The following is a 17,049-nucleotide window of genomic DNA, read 5'->3' as shown; positions in this document are numbered from 1 at the left end:
TCTCTTGAACTCCCCAGAAGCTCCCCGGCAGTCCTGGACTCACAATATTGTACACAAATGACCTAAAACTAGTACAAAAACATTACTAAGGGTTCCGTGTGTGTGTGTGATACGGAAGGAGGTCCATGGGGGTGACACCATGAGTTACCATACCGGGTGACACCAACCCTAGTGACGCCTCTGCATGGGACACTGCAGTTCGCCGCGGCTTCTCAGGGATTTTGTTTCGTCTGCCTCAGGCAGGCGAAACCAAATCACTGGAAACAGCCCCGTTTTCAACCGAAAACGGGGCTGTTTCTCACGAAAACACACAGATTTCACTAAACCTGTGTGTTTTCGGGAGGTCAGTTTTTGTTTTTTTACGGGTGATCCATATGAGATAGCCTGTAAATAAAAAATCGGTGAAACATCGGAAAAAAGTCCGATGTTAATTCACCGGTAATTGGATATCCCCCTTGATGTTTGAGATCTAATACTGATGCACCATCAGGAGATGTGACCTCATTACATGCTTGGAAATTATTGTGGATTTCTTTGTTCAGAATTGGCCACCTCTGGTCACCTGAATGGGAAAGCGGCTGTCAACACTATCAACCCACATGAGCATAACACACACGTGAAATGTTTTCAGAACACTTGGCCTATGTGCGAATGCCCGATTGTCATTCAGTTACATACACTCAGCCATAAGTAGAGATGCGGGTGAGATGGATACAATTCTGAATAGCAAAATTCCTCAAAGTTATTTTACTTGGAACAGAAAAATCTCACGATTCATCCACAAAACAGACTTACAAGCAAGTGAAATCAGCCCCTACAGTATGGGTGCATTAGAAAAAATGAAACAATATTATTTAAAATTTGTGGTGATTCACATTAGTGCATTTACGTCATGGACCCATACTTGAACAGTATATGGTACTGGTGAAATATAGGTGTGTGCAGGTTTTTTTTTTATGGGTGTGCACAGTGTAGAAACCCCACCTCACACAACCATGCCCTCAATTTGGGCCACTCTTTTCTTACTGGACGCCGGCTGGTTACCTGACAGCAGGAGAAGCATCTCTCACCAGCTCAGCTGCTGTGTGCTGGGTCAAAGTTAGGCAAGAGAGGCTGGTGGTGCAGACATGCAACAGCATAAGTCTCTGCCTGTGCGGGTGGGGGGAAGTGATCACTCTGATCGCACATCCCCCCCCTCCCCCCCCCCTTCCTCTTCCTGAATTTGCCCCTGGCTGAGAGGCAGAAGCTTCCCCCGTTTCTCGTGCACCGCTGCTTCATGGCGCTACAAGTTCTTTCTTGTTCTTTTCTTTGTATTCCAGTAGGGAGAGGACACATACCCCACACACACCAAGTGCACACTCCTATGTGGTGAACCCAACACAAAGCCTATAATAAATTCTCTATCAGACTGCTGATTCCGCTATAGCTGTGTACTATGAAATCTAGCAGAAAGCTCACAAAAGAATAGCATCAAAATACACAAATTTGCAGATTTAGAAAAAAGTGGAGATATTCCCTAAGGCGCCCACCACCACTAATAGCACGCAGTGATGATAAATAAATATATTACGTTCCTCCTTCTGTAGATAGAAGTCTGTCTTCAAATCTTATTCCCGTGCACACAGGTTCATATGCAAGAGAAAACGGCATACATGTGTAGTACAGTAAAAATAAGAATTTACTTACCGATAATTCTATTTCTCGGAGTCCGTAGTGGATGCTGGGGTTCCTGAAAGGACCATGGGGAATAGCGGCTCCGCAGGAGACAGGGCACAAAAGTAAAGCTTTCCGATCAGGTGGTGTGCACTGGCTCCTCCCCCTATGACCCTCCTCCAAGCCAGTTAGGTACTGTGCCCGGACGAGCGTACACAATAAGGGAGGAATTTTGAATCCCGGGTAAGACTCATACCAGCCACACCAATCACACCGTACAACTTGTGATCTAAACCCAGTTAACAGTATGATAACAGCGGAGCCTCTGAAAAGATGGCTCACAACAATAATAACCCGATTTTTGTAACTATGTACAAGTATTGCAGATAATCCGCACTTGGGATGGGCGCCCAGCATCCACTACGGACTCCGAGAAATAGAATTATCGGTAAGTAAATTCTTATTTTCTCTATCGTCCTAGTGGATGCTGGGGTTCCTGAAAGGACCATGGGGATTATACCAAAGCTCCCAAACGGGCGGGAGAGTGCGGATGACTCTGCAGCACCGAATGAGAGAACTCCAGGTCCTCCTTAGCCAGGGTATCAAATTTGTAGAATTTAGCAAACGTGTTTGCCCCTGACCAAGTAGCTGCTCGGCAAATTTGTAAAGCCGAGACCCCTCGGGCAGCCGCCCAAGATGAGCCCACCTTCCTTGTGGAATGGGCATTTACATATTTTGGCTGTGGCAGGCCTGCCACAGAATGTGCAAGCTGAATTGTATTACACATCCAACTAGCAATAGTCTGCTTAGAAGCAAGAGCACCCAGTTTTTTGGGTGCATACAGGATAACAGCAAGTCAGTTTTCCTGACTCCAGCCGTCCTGGAACATATTTTCAGGGCCCTGACAACATCTAGCAACTTGGAGTCCTCCAAGTCCCTAGTAGGTGCAAGGCACCACAATAAGCTGGTTCAGGTGAAACACTGACACCACCTTAGGGAGAGAACTGGGGACGAGTCCGCAGCTCTGCCCTGTCCGAATGGACAAACAGATATGGGCTTTTTTGAGAAAAAACCACCAATTTGACACTCGCCTGGTCCAGGCCAGGGCCAAGAGCATGGTCACTTTTCATGTGAGATGCTTCAAATCCACAGATTTGACTGGTTTTAAACCAATGTGATTTGAGGAATCCCAGAACTACGTTGAGATCCCACAGTGCCACTGGAGGCACAAAAGGGGGTTGTATATGCAATACTCCCTTGACAAACTTCTGGACTTCAGGAACTGAAGCCAATTCTTTCTGGAAGAAAATCGACAGGGCCGAAATTTGAACCTTAATGGACCCCAATTTGAGTCCCATAGACACTCCTGTTTGCAGGAAATGCAGGAAACGACCGAGTTGAAATTTCTTTGTGGGGCCTTCCTGGCCTCACACCACGCAACATATTTTCGCCACATGTGGTGATAATGTTGTGCGGTCACCTCCTTCCTGGCTTTGACCAGGGTAGGAATGACCTCTTCCGGAATGCCTTTTTCCCTTAGGATCCGGCTTTCCACCGCCATGCCGACAAACGCAGCTGCGGTAAGTCTTGGAACAGACATGGTACTTGCTGAAGCAAGTCCCTTCTTAGCGGCAGAGGCCATAAGACCTCTGTAAGCATCTCTTGAAGTTCCGGGTACCAAGTCCTTCTTGGCCAATCCGGAGCCATGAGTATAGTTCTTACTCCTCTACGTCTTATAATTCTCAGCACCTTAGGTATGAGAAGCAGAGGAGGGAACACATACACCGACTGGTACACCCACGGTGTTACCAGAACGTCCACAGCTATTGCCTGAGGGTCTCTTGACCTGGCGCAATACCTGTCCCGTTTTTTGTTCAGACGGGACGCCATCATGTCCACCTTTGGTATTTCCCAACGGTTTACAATCATGTGGAAAAAACTTCCCGATGAAGTTTCCACTCTCCCGGGTGGAGGTCGTGCCTGCTGAGGAAGTCTGCTTCCCAGTTTCCATTCCCGGGATGAAACACTGCTGACAGTGCTATCACATGATTTTCCGCCCAGTGAAAAGTCCTTGCAGTTTTTGCCATTGCCCTCCTGCTTCTTGTGTCGCCCTGTCTGTTTACGTGGGCGACTGCCGTGATGTTTTTCCCACTGGATCAATACCGGCTGACCTTGAAGCAGAGGTCTTGCTAAGCTTAGAGCATTATAAATTTACCCTTAGCTCCAGTATATTTATGTGGAGAAAAGTCTCCAGACTTGATCACACTCCCTGGAAATTTTTTCCTTGTGTGACTGCTCCCCAGCCTCTCGGGCTGGGCTCCGTGGTCACCAGCATCCAATCCTGAATGCCGAATCTGCGGCCCTCTAGAAGATGAGCACTCTATAACCACCACAGGAGAGACACCCTTGTCCTTGGATATAGGGTTATCCGCTGATGCATCTGAAGATGCGATCCGGACCATTTGTCCAGCAGATCCCACTGAAAAGTTCTTGCGTGAAATCTGCCGAATGGAATTGCTTCGTAGGAAGCCACCATTTTTACCAGGACCCTTGTGCAATGATGCACTGTTTTTAGGAGGTTCCTGACTAGCTCGGATAACTCCCTGGCTTTCTCTTCCGGGAGAAACACCTTTTTCTGGACTGTGTCCAGAATCATCCCTAGGCACAGCAGACGTTTCGTCGGGATCAGCTGCGATTTTGGAATATTTAGAATCCACCCGTGCTGTTGTAGCAGTATCCTAGATAGTGCTACTCCGACCTCCAACTGTTCCCTGGACTATGCCCTTATCAGGAGATCGTCCAAGTAAGGGATAATTAAGACGCCTTTTCTTCGAAGAAGAATCATCATTTCTTTACCATTACCTTGGTAAAGACCCGGGGTGCCGCGGACAATCCAAACGGCAGCGTCTGAAACTGATAGTGACAGTTCAGCACCACGAACCTGAGGTACCCTTAGTAAGAAGGGCAATTTTGGGACATAGAGGTAAGCATCCCTGATGTCCCGGGACACTATATAGTCCCCTTCTTCCTGGTTCGTTATCACTGCTCTGAGTGACTCCATCTTGATTTTTTTTTTTTTTAGAATAAGTCTCACCTAGCCTTCTGGCTTCAGTACCACAATATAGTGTGGAATAATACCCCTTTTCTTATAGTAGGAGGGGTAATTTAATTATCACCTGCTGGGAATACAGCTTGTGAATTTTTTCCCATACTGCCTCCTTGTCGGAGGGAGACCTTGGTAAAGCAGACTTCAGGAGCCTGCGAAGGGGAAACGTCTCGACATTCCAATCTGTACCCCTGGGATACTACTTGTAGGATCCAGGGGTCCTGTATGGTCTCAGCGCCATGCTGAGAACTTGTCAGAAGCGGTGGAACGCTTCTGTTCCTGGGAATGGGCTGCCTGCTGCAGTCTTCTTCCCTTTCCTCTATCCCTGGGCAGATATGATCTTATAGGGACGAAAGGACTGAGGCTGAAAAGACGGTGTCTTTTTCTGCAGAGATGTGACTTAGGGTAAAAACGGTGGATTTTCCAGCAGTTGCCGTGGCCACCAGGTCCGATGGACCGACCCCAAATAACTCCTCTTCCTTTATACGGCAATACACCTTTGTGCCGTTTGGAATCTGCATCACCTGACCACTGTCGTGTCCATAACATCTTCTGGCAGTTATGGACATCGCATTTACTCTTGATGCCAGAGTGCAAATATCCCTCTGTGCATCTCGCATATATAGAAATGCATCCTTTAAATGCTCTATAGTCAATAAAATACTGTCCCTGTCAAGGGTATCAATATTTTTAGTCAGGGAATCCGACCAAGCCACCCCAGCTCTGCACATCCAGGCTGAGGCGATCGCTGGTCGCAGTATAACACCAGTATGTGTGTATATACTTTTTATGATATTTTCCAGCCTCCTGTCAGCTGGTCCTTGAGGACGGCCCTATCTATAGACGGTACCGCCACTTGTTTTGATAAGCGTGTGAGCGCCTTATCCACCCTAAGGGGTGTTTCCCAACGCGCCCTAACTTCTGGCGGGAAAGGGTATACCGCCCATAATTTTCTATCGGGGGGAACCCACTCATCATCACACACTTTATTTAATTTATCTGATTCAGGAAAAACTATGGTAGTTTTTTCACATCCCACATAATACCCTCTTTTGTGGTACTTGTAGTATCAGAAATATGTAACACCTTCTTCATTGCCTTTAACGTGTGGCCCTAATAAGGAATACGTTTGTTTATTCACCGTCGACACTGGATTCAGTGTCCCTGTCTGTGTCTGTGTCGACCGACTAAAGTAAACGGGCGTTTTAAAACCCTGACGGTGTTTTTGAGACGTCTGGACCGGTACTAATTGTTTGTCGGCCGTCTCATGTCGTCAACCGACCTTGCAGCGTGTTGACATTATCACGTAATTCCCTAAATAAGCCATCCATTCCGGTGTCGACTCTCTAGAGAGTGACATCACCATTACAGGCAATTGCTCCGCCTCCTCACCAACATCGTCCTCCTACATGTCGACACACACGTACAGACATACAGCACACACACAGGGAATGCTCTGATAGAAGGACAGGACCCACTAGCCCTTTGGAGAGACAGAGGGAGAGTTTGCCAGCACACACCAAAAACGCTATAATTATATAGGGACAACCTTATATAAGTGTTTTCCCTTATAGCATCTTTTTTATATATTTCTAACGCCAAATTAGTGCCCCCCCTCTCTGTTTTAACCCTGTTTCTGTAATGCAGTGCAGGGGAGAGCCTGGGAGCCTTCCCTCCAGCCTTTCTGTGAGGGAAAATGGCGCTGTGTGCTGAGGAGATAGGCCCCGCCCCTTTTTCGGCGGCCTCGTCTCCCGCTCTTAACGGATTTTGGCAGGGGTTAAATATCTCCATATAGCCTCCGGAGGCTATATGTGAGGTATTTTTAGCCAAAATAGGTATTCATTTGCCTCCCAGGGCGCCCCCCTCCCAGCGCCCTGCACCCTCAGTGACTGCCGTGTGAAGTGTGCTGAGAGGAAAATGGCGCACAGCTGCAGTGCTGTGCGCTACCTTTAGAAGACTGAGGAGTCTTCTGCCGCCGATTCTGGACCTCTTCTTACTTCAGCATCTGCAAGGGGGCCGGCGGCAAGGCTCCGGTGACCATCCAGGCTGTACCTGTGATCGTCCCTCTGGAGCTGATGTCCAGTAGCCAAGAAGCCAATCCATCCTGCACGCAGGTGAGTTCACTTCTTCTCCCCTAAGTCCCTCGTTGCAGTGATCCTGTTGCCAGCAGGACTCCCTGTAAAATAAAAAACCTAAGCTAAACTTTTCTAAGCAGCTCTTTAGGAGAGCCACCTAGATTGCACCCTTCTCGGCCGGGCACAAAAATCTAACTGGCTTGGAGGAGGGTCATAGGGGGAGGAGCCAGTGCACACCACCTGATCGGAAAGCTTTACTTTTGTGCCCTGTCTCCTGCGGAGCCGCTATTCCCCATGGTCCTTTCAGGAACCCCAGCATCCACTAGGACGATAGAGAAAATTTGATTTAATGCTGCATTAACAGTACTGACACACAAAATAACATCCAAATACATCAAAATTCTCCTCAGTCCCTCTATACATATGAAGCCAGAATAATTACCAAAAGGTTTGAGAACTGGTATCAACAGCTCTCAAGATAGCAAGTTGTATACAACGTCTCTCCGGAAAAGACCACTGGAAACCAATGCTGGTAATCACTACAGCTATCCATGTAATGGAGTGCAGGAGCTTTTTGTAGTCCAAATTCCGTCCCTTCTAAACCGACGCGTTTCCACCCGCGATGCTGCGGGTCTTTTTCAAGGTGAAGCATCGCGGGTGAAAACGCGTCGGTTTCCAGTGGTCTTTTCCGGAGAGACGTTGGGTGACTGTATACAACTTGCTATCTTGAGAGCTGTTGATACCAGTTCTCAAACCTTTTGGTAATTATTCTGGCTTCATATGTATAGAGGGACTGAGGAGAATTTTTATGTATTTGGATGTTATTTTGTGTGTCAGTACTGTTAATGCAGCAATAAATCAAATTTTTACTGTACTACACATGTATGCCGTTTTCTCTTGCATATGAACCTGTGTGCACGGGAATAAGATTTGAAGACAGACTTCTATCTACAGAAGGACGAACGTAATATATTTATTTATCATCACTGCGTGCTATTAGTGGTGGTGGGCGCCTTAGGGAATATCTCTTTCCACTTTTTTCTAAATCTGCACATTTATTTAAGGTATTGTGGAGAGGTACCTTTGGGAAATTGTGAGTACCTGTTGGCTGCCCTGTGATTTTGTGCGCAATTTGTAGGTGTCTAAGGGAATTCTTTGTATACCAAAATACACAAATTATATAATTGTTTAAAAGTGCAATAAAATGTAGCTGAATTAAATTATACGTCAATAAAACTATACTAATCCGTAAGCAACAGACTAGCAAAATATGCTTCATCTTGAGCATTGAGATGTCAAGGAACAAAACCATTTTTGCGAAAAGTAAGCATTGCACTGCAACACTGTCGCTGCTGTTCTCACTTTGGGGGTCATTCCGACCTGATCGCACGCTGCCATTTTTCGCAACACAGCGATTAGGTCACTACTGCGCATGTGTATGCACCACAATGCGCAGGCGCATTGTACTGGTACAAAGCGGATCGTTGCTGTGCGATGGATTGTACGAGGAATCCATTTGCACAGCCGATCGCAAGGAGATTGACAGGAAGAGGGCATTTGTGAGTGTCAACTGACCGTTTTCTGGGAGTGGTTGGAAAAACGCAGGCGTGCCCAAGCGTTTGCAGAGCGGGTGTCTGACGTCAGTTCCGGGACCGGACAGGCTGAAGTGATCGCAAGGGCTGAGTAAGTTCTGAGCTACTCAGAAACTGCACAAACTATTTTTGTACCGCTCTGCTGCACATTCGATCGCACCCTTGCACATCAAATATACACTCCCCAGTGGGCGGCGACTATGCGTTCACGCGGCTGCAAAAAGTAGCTAGCGAGCGATCAACTCGAATGACCCCATTTGTCTGGGCAATGGGTGGGGAAATAATTTCCAACTTTAAATGTCAACATAATCCCAGTAATGACTGTATATTTTAAAACAATTTTAGTTTGTCAGTTTTCGGCAATGTGATTTTGTATACTGCGGCCATCCCTTTTTGATATTATTTTTGTACAGTTAGTCCATACTAGTTTTTGCTGTGAACGTTCAACATAAATTCTGTTGTGTAAGACTTACAAGGTTTTTTGTCATGTTGTGCAAACTGTACTAGCCTATTCTAGGTGCGGTATTCAAATGATATATCCTGGCCAATCTCCTTTTTAAAGTGTTCCCGATCAGGTTTAGCTGCGTAAGGGGTTGGACGCCCTCGCTACTCCGGGGGTAGCGAGCTCAAATGATTATATTGTACCACGCCCATTAGTAGAAACAGAGCAGGTGTGGAAGGGGGTGAAAAGAATTGAATACCGCCCTATGTGTTGAAATATACAAAGGATAAAAGTTTAGCCAATTTCTGTGACACTCCTTAGTTTTACAAAACATAAGCCTAAGGGGCAAAGAAGCCTAAAACTGACTATGGAGGGTATTTATCAAAGCATGCAGAGAGATAAAGTGTGGAGAAATATAGCACTAACCAATCAGCTCATAACTGTTATTTTTCAAACACCTATCAGCTGATTATAAGGGGTATATTCATTAAAGTGTGAGTTTTTAGAAGTGGAGATGTTGCCCTTAGCAACTAATCAGATTCTAGCTATTATCTTCTAGAAGGTGCTAGACAAATGATGAGTAGAATCTGATTGGTTGCTATGGGCAAGATTTCCACTTCTAAAAACCAGCACTTTAGTAAATATACTCCTTAGAGTCAGCTCTCAGGTTAGTGGTTAATATCTCTCCGTTGTATCTATCTCCATGCTTTGATACATACCCCCCAATAAGATGACCTCACATTACATTTACTCACTACATCTGAAAACAGTAATGCAGATTAAAAGAAGAGCAAACTGGCCATGATTTCATTTGACAGCAAATTCACTCCATGCAACGTATTATTTTTATTCAGTCAACATGACAAATGAACACAGGAAAGGCTGCACAGTTGCTGAAAAGAGTGTATATCACCATGTAGCCTAATGATTACTCTAAATTGTTTTCTGCAGGTAATCTGTAGAATATGTCCCTCAATGTTTAATCATAGGAAACTCTTTTTGAGCTCACAGTCATGACTTTAGAATACCTGTACATTGATTTGCCATAAAGGACTACTGTGCGTTTAGATTTGGGGAAATGTATTAAATAATTAAAAAAATTACTTACTTTGCTTGCTGTTGTCCGGGGTGAAGTGATCCATGAGAAAGTTGAAGAAGTCATAAAGCTGCAAGATATTGAAAACAGTTTTCACCTGAGAATTTCTGAAGGTTTTGAGAGTGAAGAAGTGGAGAAGATGTGAGCAGTGGTGGCAGAGGCCTATAATGTGGATTAACCCCTTCAGTGGTGAGTTTTCAATTTAAAAACACACTCTAGGGGGTGTGTTTTTAAATTGACGTTGGAGCGGGGGGGAAGGTGCAGGGGGTGCAAGTGACAGGGCCGGGTTATCGCCTGGCGATCGCCCGCGAGGATTGCCGGGAATCAGCATAATCCATTATACAGCTAAGCCTGCCCCCCAGCCAATAGGAGTCCGGGGAGTGGGCTAAACTATTATTATGGAGTATGCTGATTCCCGTGTGCCGTGCGCGCTGCACGGCTGTCCACAGGGAATCAGCAGGTAGTATGCACGGAAATCTTCCGTGCATACCACTGAAGGAGTTAAGGGGCCAGCTGTCTATTCCATATTTTAGAATATTTGTATACCATAATACGATATCTTGGGTATGGGAACAAGTTTAAACACAGAATGCATATACGTTTCATATACATCTTATACACAGCCTGAAGGAAATTTCATACAATATTTGTAATAAGTGCATTAAACAAAATGTGTGCACATTGGGGGTAATTCTGAGTTGATCGCAGCAGTAAGTTTGTTAGCAATTGGGCAAAACCATGTGCACTGCAGGGGGGGCAGATATTACATTTGCAGAGAGAATTAGATTTGGGTGGGTTATTTTGTTTCTGTGCAGGGTAAATACTGTCTGCTTTATTCTTACACTGCAATCTAGATTCCAGTTTGAACACACCCTACCCAAATTTAACTCTCTCTGCACATGTTATATCTGCCCCTCCTGCAGTGCACATGGGGGGTAATTCCAAGTTGATCGCAGCAGGACATTTTTTAGCAGTTGGGCAAAACCATGTGCACTGCAGGGGGGGCAGATATAACATTTGCAGAGAGAGTTAGATTTGGGTGGGTTATTTTGTTTCTGTGCAGGGTAAATACTGGCTGCTTTATTTTTGCACTGCAAATTAGATTGCAGATTGAACACACCACACCCAAATCTATCTCTCTCTGCACATGTTATATCTGCCTCCCCTGCAGTGCACATGGTTTTGCCCAGTTGCTAACAGAATTCCTGCTGCGATCAACTTGGAATTACCCCCATGGTTTTGCCCAACTGCTAACAAAATTGCTGCTGCGATTAACTCGGAATGACCACCATTGAACCATCAGAAAGCAAATGTGTCACTATCTCAGTCACGCTCAAAGATGTCTGTACTTGGAAACATTCCATACTATGGAATTTTGGATATGGAAAACTCAACCTGTACTGAATATATATATATATATATTTATATATATAACACAGTCTGCGAGTATCTATCTATCTATCTATCTATCTATCTATCTATCTATCTATCTATCTATCTATCTATCTATCTATCTATATATATATATATATAAAAGTCTCCGAGTGCCGCCAATCTTACATCAGAACAGCAATACCTTGGAGGGCACCGCAGCGTGTGACTGCATAATCCAGTGACCAGTACGGATACTTGCCTCCAGTATATATATATATATATATATATATATATATATATGTGTGTAATGTTTAATGGGGTGCACTCACTTGATGTAGACCTTTGCCCTTTGACACAGTAAGTGCACCGAGCTTATACTATTTATGCATTTTTATAATAGATCCTTGCATTCATTTGGGTCAACACCCCTGTCAAGTGAACCCTATGTGTCAGTGCGGACAACTGGTATATATATATATATATATATATATATATATATATGTGTATATATATATATATATATATGTAGTATTAGAGTAATTGGCAAAATATTGGTAAATAGCCAATAATGCCTGGCCAATCAGGAGGGATAAAAGTGTGGAAATTATGGAATCAAAAACCCACTGGAGATTCATATAATTCACAACCAATAGTGTGCTGTGCTGTGTGTCCCAGTATCACATATGTGAATTATATGAATCTCCAGTGGGTTTTTTATTCCATAATTTCCACACGTTTATCCCTCCTGATTGGCCAGGCATTATTGGCTATGTACTCATAGTGGATGATCCACTTTTTACCGATGTTAATATCCCAGAGCAAATGAATCCTTTGATTGTTTGAGGCTAATTACTCGAATAAGATGTACCCCTGATGAAGTCTCTGTGAGAGACGAAATGCGTTGGATTATCAAATTTGTTGTGATCTGACCTCCAATTTACAATCCTTGAAGGAGGAGTTCGCAAAATAAATATTTGTACATCTGCTCTTATGTGGACCACCACTGGATGTTAGTGGTGGTTGAAATGTTTTATGGACAGTTATATCAATACAGTATCAGATGATCTTTTATAAATTTTAATACATTTTGCGTATTGGAAAATATTTTTTGTTTTCCTAAACAAGATTTTATTTGACATTAGGTCATTCTGTCACAAAAATAGGGGTGTTATAACAACCTCAAGGCGTCAATTACATTAATACTACATATTTGTTTTTTGGTTCCTCATAACAGGGAACCTAGGGGGTCATTCCGAGTTGTTCGTTCGTTATATTTTTCTCGCAACGGAGCGATTAGTCGCTAATGCGCATGCGCAATGTCCGCAGTGCGACTGCGCCAAGTAAATTTGCTATGCAGTTAGGTATTTTACTCACGGCATTACGAGTTTTTTTCTTCGTTCTGGTGATCGTAATGTGATTGACAGGAAGTGGGTGTTTCTGGGCGGAAACTGGCCGTTTTATGGGTGTGTGCGAAAAAACGCTACCGTTTCTGGGAAAAACGCGGGAGTGTCTGGAGAAACGGGGGAGTGTCTGGGCGAATGCTGGGCGTGTGTGTGACGTCAAACCAGGAACGAAACTGACTGAACTGATCGCAGTTGCCGAGTAAGTGTGGAGCTACTCAGAAACTGCTAAGAAGTGTCTATTCGCAATTTTGCTAATCTTTCGTTCGCAATTTTGATAAGCTAAGATTCACTCCCAGTAGGCGGCGGCTTAGCGTGTGCAAAGCTGCTAAAAGCAGCTTGCGAGCGAACAACTCGGAATGAGGGCCCTAGTGTAATAAGGCAGCCGACCCTAATTAGTGAATGTGATCTCTACCCTATTACTCTATTTTCAATCAGTGCAGAAATAGTTTTTTTTGTTTTATATATATATATATATATATATATATATATACACAGGTTGAGTATCCCATATCCAAATATTCCGAAATACGGAATATTCCGAAATACGGACTTTTTTGAGTGAGAGTGAGATAGTGAAACCTTTGTTTTTTGATGGCTCAATGTACACAAACTTTGTTTAAAACACAAAGCTATTAAAAATATTGTATTAAATGACCTTCAGGCTGTGTGTATAAGGTGTATATGAAACATAAATGAATTGTGTGAATGTAGACACACTTTGTTTAATGCACAAAGTTATATAAAATATTGGCTAAAATGACCTTCAGGCTGTGTGTATAAGGTGTATATGACACATAAAGCCATTCTGTGCTTAGATTTAGGTCCATCACCATGATATCTCATTATGGTATACAATTATTCCAAAATACGGAAAAATCCGATATCCAAAATACCTCTGGTCCCAAGCATTTTGGATAAGGGAGACTCAACCTGTATACATATATATTTACAATGGTCTGCAGTTTCTGGCATCTTCTCTCCTTTGTGTCCATCCATATCCACTATAGAATATGAGGTCATATAATCATATGAAAATTAAACCTTCTCATTTATTAATAACTATTCTTTCACTTGTGCATTTGACAGTTTATTGCAACATTATATAAAAAGGATAATTTAACTTTAGTATTTACTGCTGTCAAGCTACATTTCTGCTCTGTCTCTATGCTATCATGCAGAGCTGTAACTAGAATTTTTGGTGCCCCCAACCACACACACATAATACACACATATTTAGATCACTGCAAGAAAATGTATTTGGACACAAATCCTCTTTATACCACATTCATGCACTTAACTTGAGAGTTCGTTGTTATTCAGTTCCAACACCCTTTATTAAATAACATATTTCAATATACAGTACTACTTTACTCAGGATTCAAACCTATAACCTGTGTAATTCTAATCAAACGCCCTACTCATTGAGCTACTGGTACTTTGTAAAAAAAATAATCAGCATTGCAACTGGGCAGATCTATGTAGTGTGCAGCCACACATCCAATCTCTTGCAACCACACACTACATAGATCTGCTCAGCCACAATGCTGATCATTTTTTCACAAAGTACAAGGTAAGCTTCAAATAGTTAGAATTATCTAGCTTAGAATTATCTACTTTTCTATGCAAGGGCAGATAGCTCAATTAATAGATTGTCTGACTGCAATGCCACAGGCAATGGGTTCAAATCCTGGGTATGTCAGCATCTTGAATGTAATAAAGGACAGTGTGACTGAATAACAAAGAAATCTCAAATTGAGTTAATGAATGTTTTATAGGTATTAGCGACAGAAGGGGTCAGGGACGAGACAGGGGCAGTCAGGAGATGCTGGGCTTCAAAAAGGGGGGGAAATGCAAGTGAAAGTAATTAAAACAGATAATTGACAAGTGCCGCCAACAGCACCCCCTACCCTGCGGTGCGGTGCCCTCTCCGCACTCAACTAGTTACGGCCCTACTATCATGTGGTACATGCAGGGCCTTAAAGAACGGGGCTGGGCGCAGGTACTGGTGGTGTGACCAAATTGGGGAGGTGTGGCCATGCCCACTCAAGAAGAATACATTGATATCATACTAAACACAGCGGTGCAATGCTGCACAGGGGGCGCCACTAGGTGTAAAGGGAAACATTTGTCTCCATCAGCAGCACTGAAAAGCAGGGCCTTTATTGACATCCACAGGTACAGCCAGCCAGGCCAGGTACAGTAAGGGGAACAGCAGTAACGTCCTCCTCACTAGCAGCTGGTGGCAGTTCAGGGTGTCCGAACAGGTCAGCTCAGCACTGTGCACTGCAAAGGTGGACATTTGTTCTCTTCACCAGTGCTGTAAAGCGGGAAAATGCCCCTCTTTAGCTACTGACCTGGGCCCTTACTGGGCCCATTCAACAAGGCTTGACCCAAGCTAACAAGTCAACTGTATACGCCCCCCCCCCATCCTCCATTTAATCAAGTATATACTGATTTCTGATGAAAATGTAACTTTATTAAGCAGAACCCATCTGAGATGCCTGTGACTGAGATGCCTGTGACTGAACATGAGCACCTCTGACTGACATAAGCACATAAATAAAGATTTTACGTACGTTTTCCTGTGTTCTTCTAAGTGCTTATGTGACAAACTCTGAATGAGCACCTATTATATTTTATTTCTGCTTACCTTTACTTCACTTTGTGTGTCATTCATATTAAAAAAAGAAAACACAAACTGCATTAACTGCAAATCTTTTCTATTAAGCTTAGCTTAGTCGTGTGTTGACAAGATTAAAGTCTCCAGAATGAATCATACCTGGAAATCTGGGTCATCTAGGCATTAATTAGGCTTATTCCTATGTAAACCACGATAGTGATAATACAAGAAGACATATTCACCTTAAAATGTCTGTTTCTTAGACAGAAATCTGCCATTAGTAAGCATGTTTGTCATTTATCCATGCTTCAATAAATTTGCAGATCAATAAATGGTGTTAAAGAAAACCAAACTGAAGGCATTTAATGTTTGAGTTTATATCATCGTATGAAATGAATTACCTAATATCCTGAATCATTACCTTGTTCTGGTCCTGCTCCCCAGTGTATTCTATTGACTGAAAGATACTCCAAGTGCATCTCCTTCTCACTTCCATTTGGGCCACATAGCGACGGTACCAGCGCTGGATTAGGACTGCAGATTTGAAAGCTGTAAAATAAAAAAGATACTAAACACTAAGATTACCTTTATACGCTGTCGCCAGATTCCCAAGTTATCTATTTATTTTTATGTCATGTTGCATACTACTGTCCTTTTATCAACTGCTGTAGTCTGCTTGCACATTGCATATAATAATAATAATAATAATAATAATAATATTATCATTATTAGCATCGGTAATGGAACCAACAGTTGTTAAGTATTTAATTACTTTGTTAAATGTGCAGCTATACTGAGGACATACCTGTTCCTGCTGGTGCCATAGAACCTGTAGTGTGCAAAAAAACAAACAAAAAAACAATAACATTTTCTTAATTTTACATGCACATTACTTCTATATACTGAACAAATTTCGCTATTATGTGTATTTTTTATATATATAAGATTTTAATAAACTGCTAATTCAGACATAATTTCAGTGTTCATTATGACTTGAGTTGCAAATAACAATAAAGTATTTAAATCTGTCAGCTTGCTGCCTCAGACAATAAAGTAACCTACACAATTGTATTTATTCATAACTTTAAGCAATACTACAGGTTGAGTCTCCCTTATCCATAATTCTGAAAATCGAAATATTCAGAAAATTGTACTTTTTGGGCAGCTATGACACATGACCTGGTGTCATTACATAATTTGATATCAATAACATAGGACTTGGGGCGTGGGCATGTTTTGGATGCCATTTTGAGTGGCAGTATTTCTGCCGGCACTCCTCCACCCCACCGGACCGCGGATGCCTCAGGTGTCGCCAAATGCTTCTCGTCCCAAGCGATTTGGTTAGCGGAAACTCAACCTGTATAGGCTTCCAACAGAATATGGTCTGTTTACAGCTTTCTCTAAGAAACATAAAGATACATACAATGATATTACATTGGCCGCATTGCCATGGCTCAGGAGTGTACAATTCCAGTCCTCAAGTGTTGCCAACAGGTCATGTTTTCAGGATTTCTCTCTGTGGAAACAGGTGGAATAATTTGTGACCCAGCAAAAAGGATGAATTAATTTGTGCATGATTATAGAAATCCTGAAAACTTGACTTGTTGGAGGTACTTCAGGACTGGAATTAAAAATCCCTGCCATAGCTTCTTGTTGTATTGCCAACCAGCTTCTGTCCCTGGATTGAA

The 17,049-nt window shown here is 43.1% G+C and overlaps 1 protein-coding gene across 1 annotated transcript in view; it reads right to left on the bottom strand.

Moving 5' to 3' along the window:
- PPEF2 (protein phosphatase with EF-hand domain 2) overlaps window positions 1-17,049 on the bottom strand; it is a 207,418-nt gene that overhangs the window by 169,023 nt on the left and 21,346 nt on the right. Inside the window, exons 3-5 of the mRNA XM_063955926.1 lie at window positions 16,167-16,190; window positions 15,783-15,910; window positions 9,977-10,034 (exon numbers count right to left, since the gene is read on the bottom strand). Coding sequence (XP_063811996.1) covers window positions 9,977-10,034; window positions 15,783-15,910; window positions 16,167-16,190 — 210 coding nt within the window. The remainder of the gene's footprint in view (window positions 1-9,976; window positions 10,035-15,782; window positions 15,911-16,166; window positions 16,191-17,049) is intronic.

The sequence above is a fragment of the Pseudophryne corroboree genome, chromosome 1, assembly GCF_028390025.1.
Source record: "Pseudophryne corroboree isolate aPseCor3 chromosome 1, aPseCor3.hap2, whole genome shotgun sequence".
Classification (NCBI taxonomy): domain Eukaryota; kingdom Metazoa; phylum Chordata; class Amphibia; order Anura; family Myobatrachidae; genus Pseudophryne; species Pseudophryne corroboree.
The sequence above is the reverse complement of the archived record's forward strand: the minus strand, read 5'-3'. Positions and strand labels throughout refer to the sequence as shown.